This window comes from Muscardinus avellanarius (assembly GCF_963383645.1).
Source record: "Muscardinus avellanarius genome assembly, chromosome: 8".
NCBI classification, from domain to species: Eukaryota; Metazoa; Chordata; class Mammalia; order Rodentia; family Gliridae; genus Muscardinus; species Muscardinus avellanarius.
Genome location: NC_137794.1, coordinates 28813934 through 28830547, shown reverse-complemented (window position 1 = coordinate 28830547; position 16614 = coordinate 28813934). Strand labels below are relative to the sequence as shown.

At 43.8% G+C, this 16614-nt stretch overlaps 1 protein-coding gene across 1 annotated transcript in view; it reads right to left on the bottom strand.

Moving 5' to 3' along the window:
* Nucleotides 1–15747, bottom strand: part of MTO1 (mitochondrial tRNA translation optimization 1) — a gene marked incomplete at its 3' end in the record, with an annotated part of 31714 nt that extends 15967 nt beyond the window's left edge. Inside the window, exons 1-4 of the mRNA XM_080700076.1 lie at nucleotides 15624–15747; nucleotides 14742–14941; nucleotides 14545–14662; nucleotides 7066–7355 (exon numbers count right to left, since the gene is read on the bottom strand). Coding sequence (XP_080556202.1) covers nucleotides 7066–7355; nucleotides 14545–14662; nucleotides 14742–14936 — 603 coding nt within the window. The 5' untranslated portion in view covers nucleotides 14937–14941; nucleotides 15624–15747. The remainder of the gene's footprint in view (nucleotides 1–7065; nucleotides 7356–14544; nucleotides 14663–14741; nucleotides 14942–15623) is intronic.
* Nucleotides 15748–16614: the final 867 nt, after the last annotated feature.

Sequence of the window (16614 nt, the reverse complement as noted above, 5' to 3'; positions counted from 1 at the left end):
AAGACTATGCTTCAAAAGAAAAGTTAAAAAAAATAGGGCTGGGGGTATAGCTCGGGAGTAGAATGCCCCTGGGCTCAATCCCCAGTATTGCAAATAAATAAATAAATAAATAAAGCTTATGTGGAAAAGAAAATGAAATGATGTGACAGCTTGAAAACTCAGCAAGAAGGAATAAAACAAGAATGCCAAAATGTTATTTGTTAAAGCTAGATGATGAACACATGGCTTCATTATACTACTTCCCAATTTTGTAACTCTGAAATTTAATTTATTTATTTTTTTTTTTTTTGTGGATCTGGGGATAAAACCCAGGGGCATTTGACCTCTGAGCTATACCCCCTGCTGTTTTTATTCTTTATTTTGAAACAAGGTCTAACTAAGTTGCGGAGAGCCTCACTAAGTAGCTGAGGCTGTCTGCGAACCACAATCCTCCAGTCTCAGCCTCCCAAATGCTGGGATTATAAGCGTGTGCCACCACGCCCGGCTCCCTGAAATTTTATAATAAAAGATTTGAAAGCAGCCAGGTGTAAAACCTCATCAATCTGGGTGTGGTGGTACATACTTGTAATCCCAGTACTTGGGAGGCTGAGAAAGGAGGATCTGGGGTTCCTGGATAGCCTCAGCTACTTAGTGAGGCACTCTGGAACTTACTGAGACCTTGTTTCAAAATAGCTGGAAGGTAGCCGGGCGTGGTGGCGCACGCTTGTAATCCCCGCGCTTGGGAGGCAGAGACAGGAGGATCGCGCAGGTTCGAAGCCAGCCGCGCGCGCTGGCTTAGGAGACCCTGTTTCCAAATAAAAATGTAAAAATAGGTCTGGGAGTGTAGCCCGGAGGTAGAAGGGCTTCCAGGAACCCCAGTACCACCAAAAAAAAAAAAAAAAAAAAAAATTGCTGGAAGGTAGAATGCCCCTGGGTTCCATCCCTAGTTCTGCAAAAGAAAAAAAAAAAAAAAAAAAAATCTCACCAACCTAGTGAAACCATGTTTCAAAAAAAAAAAAAAAAAAAAAAAAAAAAAGGCTGGGGGAGCTGGGCGTGGTGGCGCACGCTTGTAATCCCCGCGCTTGGGAGGCTGAGACAGGAGGACTGCACAAGTTCGAAGCCATCCAAAGCTACTTAGTGAGGCTCTCAGCAACTTAGTGAGACCCTGTTTCCAAATAAAAATATAATATAGGTCTGGGAGTATAGCCCGGAGGTAGAAAGCCTCTGGGTTCTACCCCCAGTACCACCAAAAAAAAAAAAAAAAAAAATAATAATAATAAGGCTGGGGGTGTAGCTCAGAGGTAAAATACTGTGGGTTTTTTTTTTTTTATCCATACATAACATACCAAACCAAACCCCCAAAACAAGAAAGTAATATTCACATGTCTTTTTTCCTAGAACATTTGAGAATAAGTTGCATTCTACTTGCGAGCTATTCCTCCAGCCCAACTTTTTATTCTTTCTTTTCTTTTCTTTTCTTTTTTTTTTTTTTTTTTTTGCCGGTCTGGGGATGAAACCCAGGGGCATTCGACCTCCGAGCTACACCCCTGCCCTATTTTTTATTTTTTTCTTTTCTTTTCTTTTTCTGTGCCCTGTACCTCATAGTTAAAAGGGCTGCCCTCGACAGGCTGGCGGCCCCAGTTATGCATGAGCAGGTTCTCTGGAGCTGCAGCCTGACCCCCGGCGCCACACACAGGTGCGGCAGGGGCTCAAAGGCAGTGCATCTATTTTTTATTCTTTATTTTGAAACAGGGTCTCACTAAGTTGCAGAGGGCCTCACTAAATAGCTGAGGCTGTCCGCGAACAGCAATCCTCCTGTCTCAGCCTCCCGAATGCTGGGATTACAAGCATGCGCCACCACACCAGGCTCAAATTTTTATTCTTTATTTTGAAACAGGGTCTAAGTTGTGGAGGGTCTCACTAAGTAGCTGAAGCTGGCCATGAACCTGAGATCCTTCTGTCTCAGTCTCTCATGTCCTGGGATCACAAACATGGACCACCACACCCAGCTGTTCTTTATTTTGAAACAGGGTCTCACTAAGTTGTGGAGGTCCTCACAAGTTGTTGAGAGTGGACCAGAGGTAGGACATCCTTTATTGAATTCCCAGTACCACTAAAAATAAATTGAATAATATTTTAAAATTTACACATTAATAGCCAGGAATGATGGTGATACACTCATAATACCAGCATTTGGGAGGCTGAGACCAGAGGATCATGGTTCATGAACAGCTTCAGCTGCTTAGTGAGGCCCTCTGCAACTCAGTGAGACCCAGCTTCAAATAAAGAATAAAAACATAGGGCTGGGGTGTAGCTCAGAGGTCGAATGCCCCTGGGTTCCATCCCTAGACCCGCAAAAATAAATAAATAAATAAATAAATAAATAAATAAATAAATAAATAAAATAAAAAGTAAACCTGGCCGTGGTGGTGCAACGTTTGTAATCCCAGCTTTTGCGAGGCTGAGACAGGACTCAGTTCACGGGCAGCCTTAGCTACTACTTAGTAAAGTCCTTTGCAACTCAATGAGACCCTGTTTCAAAATAAAGAGTAAACTATAGGCCTGAGGGTATAGCTTGAAAGTAAAAGACCCCTGGTTTTCATCCCCAGCACTGAAAAAAAATTAAAATAAAATAAAAAATAAAGATACACACCATTTAAAAAATAAAATATAGCCGGGTGTGGTGGCGCACGCTTGTAATCCCCGCGCTTGGGAGGCAGAGACAGGAGGATCGCGCAGGTTCGAAGCCAGCCGCATGCGCGGCTTAGGAGACCCTGTTTCCAAATAAAAAATGTTAAAATAGGTCTGGGAGTGTAGCCCAGAGGTAGAAGGGCTTCCAGGAACCCCAGCACCACCAAAAAAAAAAAAAAATAAATAAATAAAATAATAAAATAAAATATACATACATGCTTGTAATCCCAACATTTGGGAGGCTGAGACAGGAGGATCGAGGTTTGAGGACGGCCTCAAATATTTAGGCCCTTCGCAACTCAGTGAGACTCTGTTTCAAAATAAAGAATAAAAAATAGGGCGGGCGTGGTGGCACAGGCTTGTAATCCCCGCGTTTGGGAGACGGAGACAGGAGGATCGCGCAGGTTTGAAGCCAACCTTGCTGGCTGAAGCTAACCTTGCTGGCTTAAGAGAGCCTGTTTCCAAATAAAAATATAAAAATAGGTCTGGGAGTGTAGCCTGGAGGTAGAAGGGTTCCATTCCCAGTACCACCAAAAAAAAAAAAAAAAAAAAAAAAAAAAAAAAAATAGGGCTAGGGGTGTACCTTGGAGGTGAATGCCGCTGAGTTACATCTACAGTACTGCAAACAAACAAACAAAAAAACCATAACAATAAAATAGAGCTGAGAGTGTAGTTCAGAGATAGAATGCCCCTGGGTTCAAACCCCAGTAACACATACACACACACTCAGAAAGTATTAGCTAGCTGGGCATAGTGGCGCATGCTTGTAATCCCAGCTCTTGGGAGTCTGAGACAGGAGGATCGCACAGGTTCAAAGCCAGAATAAGCTACTTAGTGAGGTTCTCAGCAATTTAGGGAGACCCTGTTTCCAAATAAAATATAAAATAGGTTTTGGGAGTGTAGCCCGGAGGTAGAAAAGTCCCTGGGTTCCACCCCTAGTAACACACACACACACACACACACACACACACACACACATTATTAGCTAATTTAGGCTGAGGGTGTAACTTGCAGGTAGAATGCCCCTGGGTTCCATCCCCAGTACTGCAAAAAATAAAAGAAAAATAAAAGAAAATATACATATTTATATATTCTCAGGCACAGAGACAAATATGGCAAAATACTGACAATGAACAACTTTCACTGATTTATTCTAGTTTGCTATAATAGTTTTGGAATTTTTTTGTTAGTCTGAAATAGTTTCAAAAAGTTTTTATTAGCCGGGCGTGGTGGCACATGCTTGTAATCCCCGCGCTTGGGAGGCAGAGACAGGAGGATCGCGCTGGTTTGGAGCCAGCCTTGCTGGCTTAAGAGACTCTGTTTCCACATAAAAATGTTAAAAAATAGTCTGGGAGTGTAGCCCGTGGGAGTGTATACCAGAGGTAGAAGGGCTTCCAGGAACCCCAGTACCACCAAAAAAAAAAAAAAAAAAAAGTTTTTATTAGTCAGGCGTGGTGACACATGCTTGTAATCCCAGCATTCGGGAGGCTGAGACAGAAGGATCGTGGTTCGCAGACAGCCTCTGCTACTTAGTGAGGCCTTCCATAACTTAGTGAAACCCTGTTTCAAAATAAAGAATAAAGATAGGACAGGGGGTATAGCTCAGAGGTCGAATGAATGTCCCTGGGTTCCATCCCCAGACCCTAAAAAAAAAAAAAAAAAAAAAGTTTGTATTTTTATTTTTAGTACCAGGGAATGAACCCCAGAGGCATTCTACTTTCAAGCTATACCCTCAGCCTGATTTTATTTCTTATTTGAAAACAGTCTCACTAGGTTAATGAGCATCTCATTATTTTCTGAGGCTGGCCTTGAACCTGTGATTCTCCTGTTTCAGCTTCCCAAGTACTGGGATAACAGGAGTGTGCCACCAGACCCAGCAAAAAGGTTTTTTTTTTTTTTTTTTTTTTGGTGATACTGGGGGTAGAACCCAGAGGCTTTCTACCTCCGGACTATACTCCCAGACCTATTTTATATTTTATTTGGAAACAGAGTCTCACTAAGTTGCCGAGAGCCTCACTCAGTAGCCGAGGCTGGCTTCGAAACTGCGCGATCCTCCTGTCTCAGCCTCCCAAGCGCGGGGATTACAAGTGCGCGCCACCATGCCCGGCTCCCAGCCAAAAAGTTTTAACTTACAAAATAGTAAAGTTAAACCAGGTGTGACAGTGTATACCTGTAAACACAGTACTTAAGACACCGAGAAAGAAAGACATCAGGTTTCCGGCCAGCCTCAGCAACTCAATGAGACTATTTCAAAACAAAAGATAAGCTGGGTGTGGTGGTGGATGCTTGTAATCTCAGTGTTTGGGAGGCTGAAACAGGAGGATTGTGGTTTGTGGCCAGCCTCAGCTACTTAGTGAGACCTTTTGCAAATCAGCGAGACCCTGTTTCAAAATAAAAAATAAAAACGGGCCAGGCGTGGTGGTGCACACTTGTAATCCCTGTTCTTGGGAGACGGAGACAGGAAGATCACATTGGTTTGAAGCCAGCCTCTCTGGCTTAAGAGACCCTGTTTCCAAATAAAAATATAAAATAGGTCTGGGAGTGTAGCTCGGAGGTTGAAGGGTTTCCAGGAACCCCAGTACCACCAAAAAAAAAAATTAAAAAAAATAATAATAATTATAAATAAATAAAAATAAAGCCGGGCATGGTGCCAGACACTTGTAATCCCAGCATTTGGGAGGCTGAGACAGGAGGTTAGTGGACAACCTCAGCTACAACCCTTTGCAACTCAGTGAGACCCTGTTTCAAAATAAAGAATAAAAAATCATGCCAGGCATGGTGGCGCACGTTTGTAATCCCAGCGCTTGGGAGGCTGAGACAGGAGGATCGCACAGTGTCAAAGCCAGCCTCAGCTACTTAGTGAGGCTCTCAGCAACTTAGTGAGACCCTGTTTCCAAATAAAATATAAAATAGGTCTGGAAGTATAGCCCGGAGGTAGAAAGCCTCTGGGTCCCACCCCCAGTACCACCACCAAAAAAAAAAAAAAAAAAAAAAAATCAGGCTGGGGGGGTAGGTCAGAGGTAGCATGCCTCTGAGTTCCATCCCCAGTACTGTAAAAACAAACAAACAAACAAACAAACAAACAAACAATAGAGCTGGGGTGTAGCTTGGAGGTAGAATGCTTTTGGGGTTCAACCCCAGTACTGCAAAAAAAGAAAAAAAACCAAAACACAAAAAAAACAACAATAAGCTGGTTGTGGTGGTCCACACACTTGTAATCCCAGTACTTGGGAGACGGAGACAAGAGGATCGCAGGTCCACAGTCAGCCCCAGATACTTAGTGAAGCCCTCTAGACCTTAGTTAGACCCTGTTTCAAAATAAATAAATAGGGCTGGTGTCGGGCTTTGCAGGTAGAATTCCCCTGATTTCAGTCCCCAGTTCTACAAAATACCAACAAAACAATATAAAAGATAAAAAGGGCTGGAGGTGAAGCTTAGATTTAGAATGCCTTTGTTTTTAATTTCCAGTTCAAAGAAAAAAAAAAAGGTAGAGTTTTACATGTAATGAAGCCTAAAAACTTATAGGGAAACAGCACATCAACCAAATTAGCTAATTTTTTGTGTGTGTGTGTGTGTGTGTGTGTGTGTGTGTGTGTGTGTGTGTATGGTACTGGGGGTGGAACCCAGTGACTTTCTACCTCCAGGCTATATTCCCAGACCTATTTCATATTTTATTTGGAAACAGGGTCTCCCTAAGTTGCTGAGAGCCTTACTAAGTAGCTGATTCTGGCTTTGAACCTGTGCGATCCTCCTGTCTCAGCCTCCCAAGAGCTGGTATTACAAGCATGCACCACCACTCCCAGCTAGCTAATACTTTTTGAGTATGTGTGTATGTGGTACTGGGGATTAAACCCAGGGGCATTCCACCTCTGAACTACACTCCGAGCTCTATTTTATTTTTATTTTTGCGGTACTGCAGATGGAACCCAGTGGCATTCACCTCCAAGGTACACCCCTAGCCCTGTTTTTTATTCTTTATTTTGAAACAGGGTCTCACTGAGTTGCAAAGAGCCTTACTAAGTAGCTGAGGCTGTCCACAAATGTGATCCATTGGTCTCAGCCTACTGAATGCTAGGATTACAAGCATGTGCCACCACACCCAGCTTATTTTTTTATTTTTAAAACAGGGTCTCACCTGGTTGATGAGAGTCTTATTACTTGCTGAGGCTGTCCTCAAATACTGTGATCTTCCCACTTTAGCCTCCCTAGTACTGGGATTACAGGTATGCACCACCATGCCTGGCTTTTAGTTAATACTTGTAAAGATCACTTCTTTGTACTCTAATAATAGTGATATAAATTGTTGCCCAAAAAAGAAAAGAAGTGGTTAGTCTACTTTCCACTGTGAATAGCTAATATCAGTTTATAAAGCCAGGTTTTCATAAGTTGTTTTACCTTAATCCACACGGTCTCATTGACAAAGCTGAATGGTATGGACGGATTATCTGGTATGTGCTTGTTTAGAATGCTGAAATTAATGGTGTCTTTGGCAATTCGGGGTGGAGTCCCAGTCTTCAACCTTCCCATAACGAATCCCAACTTTTCCAAAGTCTGAGCCAAACCCACAGAAGGCTGATCCCCTAAGCGTCCTGCAGGATGCATCTCCAATCCAATGACAATCATGCCTCTCAAAAAAGTCCCAGTCGTCAGGATCACACTCTCTGCATACACTGTGCTTCCATCCACTAAACAACAGAAAAAAAGAAATGAAATTGTTTTCTAATTACCACAGATCAAAATGGAATGTGAGCATCTGATATTGGAAATACAGAAAACCTTTCTGTTTTTAGAAACTTAAAAATATGTGTGTGTGTGTGTGTGTGTGTGTGTGTGTGTGTGTGTGTGTTTTGCTGGGGATTGAATTGCGGTTCGTGGACAGCCTCAGCTACTTTGTGAGGCTCTCCACAACTTAGTGAGATCCTGTTTCAAAATAAAGAATAAAAAACAGGGCACAGGGTATAGCTCAGAGGTCAAATGCCCCTGGGTTCCATCTTCAGACCTGCAAAAAACAAAAACAAAACCCAGAATCCAACAAATCTACTAGAAAGAACACAATGTGTTATCGCCAATTTACCTGTTCCTAAAATCATATCAGCACTGAAAAGTTAAGACTCAGTTCATTTTATTTTTTTTTGCAGTACTGGAGGAGGAACCCAGGGGCTTTTATACCTCTGGGCTATACTCCTATGTTATTTGGACACAGAATCTCACTAAGTTGCTGAGAGCCTCACTAAGCAGCTGAGGCTGGGTTTGAACCTATGCTATCCTCTTGTCTCAGTCTCCCAAGCGCTGGGATTACAAGAGTACGCCACCACACTTGGCAACTCACTTCATTTTAAAAATTAACTTTCAGATGAGTGTAGTGGCACACACCTGTGATCCCAGTACTTGGGAGGCTGAGACAGGAGGATCACAGGTTCAAGGACAGACTCAGCAAGTAGTGAGACTCTCATCAACCTAGTGAGACCCCATTTCCAAATAAGAAATAACATCGGGCTGAGGGTAGAACCTGGAGGTAGAAGACCCCTAGGTTCTACCCCAGCCCCCCCCCCATACACAAAATTAACTTTAGATATCTGGTCAAATATGGCAGACTTCCTTACATGATTTCTTTTTCCTTCTGAAACTTCCAGAAAATTAAACAAAGGAATAAAAAGTATAAAAACACAGACAAGAAATAGAAAATAACTTGTCTAAAAATGAAAAAGTTCAACATATTTTGGAATGATTCAAATTAGTTGGACAAGCTGGGTGTGGTGACGCGCACTTGTAACGCTAGTACTTGGGCGGCTGAGATAGGATGATCACAGGTTCACAGCCAGACTTAGTGAGGCCCTCCACAACTTAGACCCTATTTCAAAATAAAGAATAAAAAATAAGGCTGAGCTAGCCGGGCATGGTAGGACACACTTGCAATCCCAGCATTCGGGAGGCAGACTAGAGAATGGCAGTTCACAGGCAGCCTCAGCTACTTAGCGAGGCCGTTTCCAACTCAGTGAGACTGCTTCAAAAACTAAAAAGACTAAAAATTTGGGCAGGGGGTATAGCTCGGAGGTACAATGCCCCTGGATCTGGATTCCATCCCAAGTACTGCAAAAAAAAAAAAATGCTGGAAGCCAGGCGTGGTGGCGCACACTTCTAATCCCAGCATTTGAGAGGCTGAGACAGGAGGATTGCTGTTCGTAGATAGCCTCAGCTACTTAATGAGGCCCTTTGCAACTCAGTGAGACTTTCTTTCAAAATAAAAAATAGGGCTGGGGGGGTAGCTTGGAGATAGAATGCCCCTGGGTTTCATTTCCAGTTGAACAAATGGTAATTCCTAGCAGAAAGGAGAAGGCTCTAACTCAAATATGTGATGACGGGATACCAATGAGAATGAACTTATTTGCCTCAAAAAGGCTCAGAAATTAGAGAACTGAGAATGAGAACTGAAGAATGTAGCAACAAAGCTTGAGGCTAAAATGAGAGAAGTAGAAGAAATCTACGTAAAAAAGTTCTGTGCTCAGAAAGATCTCCCTTACGGAAAACTGGAGATTTATTCTTTAGCTAAGGAGAAATTGTTGTTTAATAGGTACAGAAGTTCAGTTTGAAATGATGAGAAAGATCACTAATGGAGACGGTTGCACAATACTGGAAATGTACTTATTGATACTGAATTGTACACTTGAAAGTTAAAGTGGACAGGTGTGGTAGAACATGCTTGTAACCCCAGTGCTTGGGAGGCTGACACAGGAGGATCACAGGTTATAGCCAGCCTCAGCTGCTTAATGAGGCCCTCCACAACTTAGTGAGACCTTGTTTCAAAATATAGAATAAGAGTTGAAGGTGGTGGCACATGCCTGTAATCCCAGTACTTGGGAGGCTGAAATAGAAGGATTGCAGGCTCACAGCTAGCCTCAGCTTCTTAGTGAGACTCTACAACTTAGTGAGACCTTTTTCAAAATAAAGAATAAAAAAATAGGTCTGGGAGTGTAGCTCGGAGTTAGAATGCCCCTGGGTTCAATCCTTAGTACCGCAAAAAAGAAAGAAGAGAAGAAGAAGAAGAAGAAGAAGAAGGAGAAGGAGAAGGAGAAGGAGAAGGAGAAGGAGAAGGAGAAGGAGAAGGAGAAAGAGAAGGAGAAGGAGAAATAGGGCTGGGGGCATAGCTTGGAGGTAAAATGCCCTTGGGTTCAATCCCTGGTACTGGAAAAAAAAAAAAGAAGAATATATAGACAAGGTAAAAAAATTAACATTTAAATATCATTTAAAGATATTAAAGCTAGGGGCAGTGGCACATGCTTGTAATCCCAGGACTCAGAAGTCTGAGATGGGAGGACTGGAGGCCCAGAAGCCTGGGCAACTTAGTAAGACCCTTTTCAAAATAAATAAAGGATAAAAATTAGGGCTGGGGGTATATCTCAGGTATACACCCTTCGTAAAACACCCCTGGATTCAATTTCCAGTACTGGGAAAAATTTTTTTTAATTAATAAATTTATTTTTTAAATTGGTGCATTGTAGTCATATATCAATCACATTGGAGTACAAGACTTGAGAGGATATACAAGCACACATCATCCAATTAGCCCTCCTCCAGCCCCCATCCCATTCCCTCCCCCTCCCTCCATCCCATGCTTCTTTGGTGATTAACTTTGATACATTTGTTTATGTACCTCCTGTGTTTTAAAGAGGCTCCGTCCTCCACTATTACATACCCTCTGATTGGTCACATTAGTTGCTTCACTATAGGGCCCTTTCTATAGCTCAACCTCTTCCTGTTGCCCCTTTGGGAAAAAATTTTAAAAAGCCAAGGCTGTAGCTCAGGAGTAGGTTGCTCCTGGTTTCAATCTCTAGTACCAAGAGAATACAATAATCTGTACATGCAACTGAAGTTCCCTAAACTTCAGGATCGCAGTTCGCAGATAGACTCAGCTACTTAGTGAGGCCCTCCGCAACTTAGTGAGACCCTGTTTCAAAATAAAAAATAAAAAATATGACACGGGGTGTAGTTTGGAGTTCATATGCCCCTGGGTTCCATCCCCAGACCTGCAAAAAAAAAAAAAAAAAAAAAAAAAAAACCCAGGTGTAGTGGTGCACACTTGTAATCCCCGTGCTTGGGAGGCAGAGAGAGACAGGAGGATCACACAGGCGCGAAGCCAGCCGCTCTGGTTTAAGAGACCCTGTTTCCAAATATAAAAAAGTATAAAATAGGTCTGGGAGTGTAGCCCGGAGGTAGAAGGACTTCCAGGAACTCCAGTACCACCACCACCAAAAAAAACCCCCAAAAAAACCTTCATATAGATTAAATACCTAACTTATAAACCAAGAGCAAGATGCTAAGAAAAAGAAACCATCAGAAAAAGACTGTTTATAAATGAAAAATATATTTTAAAAAATTCACCGGAAGGCCAGGCATGGTGGTGCTTATTTATAATCCCAATACTTAGAATGTTGAGACAGGAGGATTATAGGCTCACAGCCAGCATCAGCAATTTAGTGAGGTCCTCCACAACTTAGTGAGACCCTGTTTCAAAAGTAAGAAATTAGCCGTGTGTGGTTGTAATCCCAGTATTTGGGAGGCTGAGACAGGAGGAGCACAGGTTCAAAGCCAGCCTTGGCAATGTAGTGAGGCTCTCAGAAGCCTAGTGAGACCCTATATCTAAATAAATAAAATCAGGTTGGGGGCACAGCTCAGAGGCAGAATTCCCCTGGGTTCAATTCCCAGTACTGCACGCGCGTGCACACACACACGCACGCACGCACACACACACACACACGCACACTTCATTGGAAAGATTTAGACAACAAAGAGTATCTCCTAAAAAATGGATAGTAAACTGACAAAAAAAAAAAAAAAAAAAGGACTCAGAAAGGAATGAGTTGAAGGGCAATAAAACAATAAAAATACCCACCCAGGACACAGATTTTAGATCGAAAGGGAACCCCATCACAATGAATGAGCACACTGAGGGACATCATTTTCACACCAGAAGCTGGGTATGGTGGCGCACGATTGTAATCCCAGTACTTGGGAGGTTGAGACAGGAGGATCGCGATCGCACAGGTACGAAGCCAGCCTTAGCTGCTTAGTGAGGCTCTCAGCAGCTTGGTAAAACCCTGTTTCCAAATAAAATATAAAATAGGTCTGGGAGTGTAGCCCAGGGGTAGAAAGCCCCTGGGTTCCACCCCCAGTACCACAAAAAAATAAAATTAAAATAAAATAAAATAAAATAAAAAATTTCACACCAGATACAAATAAGATACTAATGCTTCCAAGTGGGGCATGGTGATGTACACTTGTAATTCCAGTACTTGAGAAACTGAGACAGGAGGATGGCAAGTTGAAGGGCAGCCTCAGCAACCTAGCAAGACCATATTTCAAAACAAAAATTAAAAGCCCTGGGGATGTAGCTCAGGATGCCCTTGGGTTGAATCCCCAGTACCACACACACACAAACACACACCCACCACACACACACACACACACACACACACACACACACACACACACACACAAGATACGAAAGCTTTCAAAGTGAGAAAAGGCAAATAAAAAAAATTTAAGTCAAACCAGGCATGGTGGCGCACACTGTAATCCTGGTTCTTGGGAGGCTGAGACAGGAGGATTACGTAGGTTCGGAGCTAGTCTCTGCTACTTAGTGAGACCTTATTTTCAAACAAAACATAAAATAGGTCTGGGAGTATAGCCCAGAGGTAGAAAACTCCTGGGTTCCATCCCCAATACCACAAAAAAAAGAAAAGAAAAGGGATGGGGGTGTAACTTGGAGGTAGAATACTCCTGGATTTTCCCCAGTACCACCAAAAAAAAAAAAAAAAAATTAAGTCAACATAGCATTAAGCTTCTCAACCACAAAACTGGAAGCTAAAAGACACTAAAGCACCAGGCGTGGTGGCACACGCTCGTAATCCCAGCATTCGGGAGGCTGAGACCAGACAGCCTCAGCTACTTAGTGAGGTCCTCTGCAACTCAGTGAGACCCTGTTTCAAAATAAAGAATAAATAAAATAGGGCAGGGGCTGTAGCTTGGAGGTCAAATGCCCCTGGGTTCCTTCCCCAGACCCTCAAAAAAAAAAAAAAAAAAAAAAAAAGACACTAAAGCAAGACTCAAAATTCTGAGGGAAAAGATTTAGCCTAAATTTATATATGCTCATCACCTAAATAAGAGTCAGGTCTGAATGGAAAATAACATTTTTAGATATGCAAAGATAAGATAATAAGTTCATCTCCCATGAATCTTTTCAGGAAGCTACTAGAAGAGGTATTACAATCAAATGAGGTAGTAAGGAAAGGGCAGACTGGAGCTTCAGGAAACAAGGAAATAAAGGCTTACCAGTAAAGGTTAGTCTCAAAATGACATTACGCAGATGGCTTAGGGAGCAACTGACCTGATTATAAAAGATGGGGTACAGCGCCGGGTGTGGTGGCGCACGCTTGTAATCCCCGCGCTTGGGAGGCGGAGACAGGAGGATCGCGCTGGTTCGGAGCCAGCCGCGCTGGCCTAAGAGACCCTGTTTCCACATAAAAAAGTTAAAAATAGGTCTGGGAGTGTAGCCCTTGGGAGTGTATCCCAGAGGTAGAAGGGCTTCCAGGAACCCCAGTACCACCAAAAAAAAAAAAAAAAAAAAAAGGTGGTGTATAGTGGTGGTAGAAACTGATGTATCTGGAAGTATCAAACCAAAAACAACAAATGACAGATTACTTGTTAGCTGAGTAATAAGAAAATGATATTTGGGCATGGTGGTTCATACTTGTAGTTCCAGCTACATGGCAGGCTGAGGTGGGAAGATCCTTGAGCCCAAGAGTTTGATGCGTTATGTGTGTATTACTTTGATTTAATAAAATTAACAAACTATCCTTTTAATAAAAATACATATAATAAGTTGGTAAAATATATATTTTTAAATATTTTGTTAGACCTAGGGAAAAAATAGAAAGTACAATAGGAAGACCAGTGGGGAAAGATACATAAATATACAGGTTATAAAGTCCTATGGTGCCGGGCGTGGTGGCGCACACTTGTAATCCCCGCGCTTGGGAGGCTGAGACAGGAGGATTGCACGGGTTCAAAGCCAGCCTCAGCTACTTAGTGAGACCCTGTTTCCAAATAAAATATAAAAAAGGTCTGGGAGTATAGCCTGGAGGTAGAAAGCCTCTGGGTTCCACCCCCAGTACCACCAAAAAAAAAAAAAAAAAAAAAAAAGAAAGTGAAAAAAAAAAGTCCTATGGTAAAGTCAGGCATGATAATGCATACCTGTAATCCCAGGGAGGCTGAGACAAGAGGATTGCAGGTTTGAGGCCAGCCTCAGTAATGTAGCAATGCTTTCAGCAACTTAGACCCTGTTTCAAACAAATAAAATAGGAGCCAGGCGTGGTGGCGCACACTCGTAATCCCAGCATTTGGGAGGCCGAGACTGGAGGACTGCGGTTCGCAGACAGCCTCAGCTATTTAGTGACACCCTCCACAACTTAGTGAGACCCTGTTTCAAAATAAAGAATAAAAAATAGGGCAGGGAGTGTAACTCAGAGGTCAAATGCCCTTGGGTTCCATCCCGCCAAAATAATAATAATAATAATTAATTTATTAAAAATAAAAGAAGGCCCAGGGTGCAGCTCAGAGGTAGAACTCCCCTGGATTCAATCCCCAAGACACACAGAAAAAGAAAGCCCTATGCTAAGACAATACTGATGAGCCCAGAATTTGACTGAGCTTTATGGTGAAAATGAAAAGAGAAATATGATTACTTATGTAGTTTTCCTTATCTAAGCAGAGATAACACAATTTCCTAGAGGAAAAAAAAAATCTTTACTTTGTTCTACAATAAATGTCCCACAGGAGTTTGATACATTATTATCACCATCTCTAACCACCACATACCCAAAATGACTCCCCTGACCCGGCACTTCCCAGAATGCTCGGGCTCTGGCTCTGTGAGAACAAGATCTTCGACAGCTCCCTCCTGAATGGTAAGCAGCGGGGTGTGCAGGATCTCCTTCTGTCAAAAGAGAATGCCAGGTGAGACACAGCAGTAAAAAACCACTGTGGTCTTTCCGGTCCTCATACCCTATTCTTACCTGCATGTTTTGTTTATATAGTTTCCTATCAATTTGAGCTCTCAGTCCCCACACAGCTGGGCCTTTCCGCCGGTTTAATACTTTATAATGTACACCAGACTGGTCACAGATGCGGGAGCACAGGCCGTCCAAAGCATCTACTTCTCTCATTAAATGCCCCTTTCCGATGCCACCAAAGGAAGGATTACAGGACATCTGACCTAAAGGTAGCAGACAGAAACCAAATAAACATGAGTATCTTACATAATTATCATTATGACTTAGTATTAGGAATTGAACCCAGGGGTATTCTAACCTCTGAGTTACATCACCCCACCCTTAGTATTTTTTCATTTGAAACAGGGTCTCGGCGGGTGTGGTGGTGCACGCCTGTAATGCCAGGACTTAGGAGACTGAAACAGGGGCACAGATTTGAGATCAGCTTTAGAAACTCAGAGAATCCTCGAACAACTTAGTGAGAACCTGCAATCCTCCCGTCGCAGCCTCCCAGATACGGTGATTACAGGCGTGCGCCATCACTGCCGCCTAGCTGCACCGTTCTTTAGAAGGTCTCACAAAGTTTTGCTTAAGAGCACGAAGGTCCCTTCTAAGTGTTAATTCACCATCGATCTGCAATAACAAGATAGTAGAACGTATACCCGGCAATGAACTACGAAGCCGCCACTAGGTATATCCCTCCCTTTCCGGAGGCAACCCCCGCAAATGAGTACTTCTGCCAACAGCAACACCGTGCTGGGTCCACGGACTCCTGCAGAGCTGTGGCCCAGGCCCGCCGCGCCCAAGGCGCTGGGCAGAGCTGACACCGCGCCAGCCTCGGCGCTGGGAAGGGCGGGAGCCGCCGCCCGCGCCCCTGCCCAGCTCCGCGGCCCGCGCGCGGCTCACCGATCGCGTCCACGCGGTGCGTGACGAGCAGGGTGCGGGAGCCGCACCGCGCGGCCGCCGCGGCCGCCTCGGTGCCTGCATGTCCCCCGCCGATGACCACCACGTCGAAGTGCGGGGCGCCTGCCGCTGCGCGGGCCCCGCCGCGGTGGCACAGCGGGCGGAGTCGTGTGGAGAGAGAAGCCGCGGCCCCGCGCCCGCAGCGGCCCAGGGCTAACATGCTGCGCGCAAGCCAAGAGAAACCTGGGCTCCAGCCGCGAGCTGGCGCACCTCGGAATCCCAGGCCGAACCTGTGAGGTCGCAGGCTCGCGGCCAGACTCGGCAACTGAAGCCCTCCGCGACTTGCTGCCACCCTGTTTCAAGAGAGAATACAAATAGGACTGGGGGTGTAGAGAACGAATGTCCCTGGGCTCAAGCCTCAGCACCACAAACAAAAAGCAAAAACCCTAGGCTCCGGGAGAAAACCTTCAGGGCGCAGCCATCTTGTGATGGCGTCACGGCGTACGCAGCACGTCTGCGTCCAGCGTCGCCACTGATTGGTGGGTTGGCGCGACTCGGCGGTCCAATGGGCCCGGCCAAAAGGCGCAGGGGGTTCCGTGGTGTACACATTTCCTGCGGAGGCTTATTTTTATTATTATTATTGTTATTATTATTATTATTATTATTATTATTATTATTATTATTATTATTATTATTATGTTTGCCGGGCGTGGTGGTGCAGGCTTGTAATCCCCGCGCTTGGGAGGCTGAGACAGGAGGATCGCGCAGGTTCAAAGCCAGCCTCAGCTACTTAATGAGGCTCTCAGCAACTTAGTGAGACCCTGTTTCCAAATAAAATATATAATAGGTCTGGGAGTGTAGCCCGGAGGTAAAGCCCCTGGGTTCCATCCCCAGTACCACAAGAAAAAAAAAAAAAGACATTTCTAAATATTTATGTTTGCTTTTTTGCTACTGTTTGTTGTGGGATTTTTTTGGTATTGGGGATTGAGCCGAG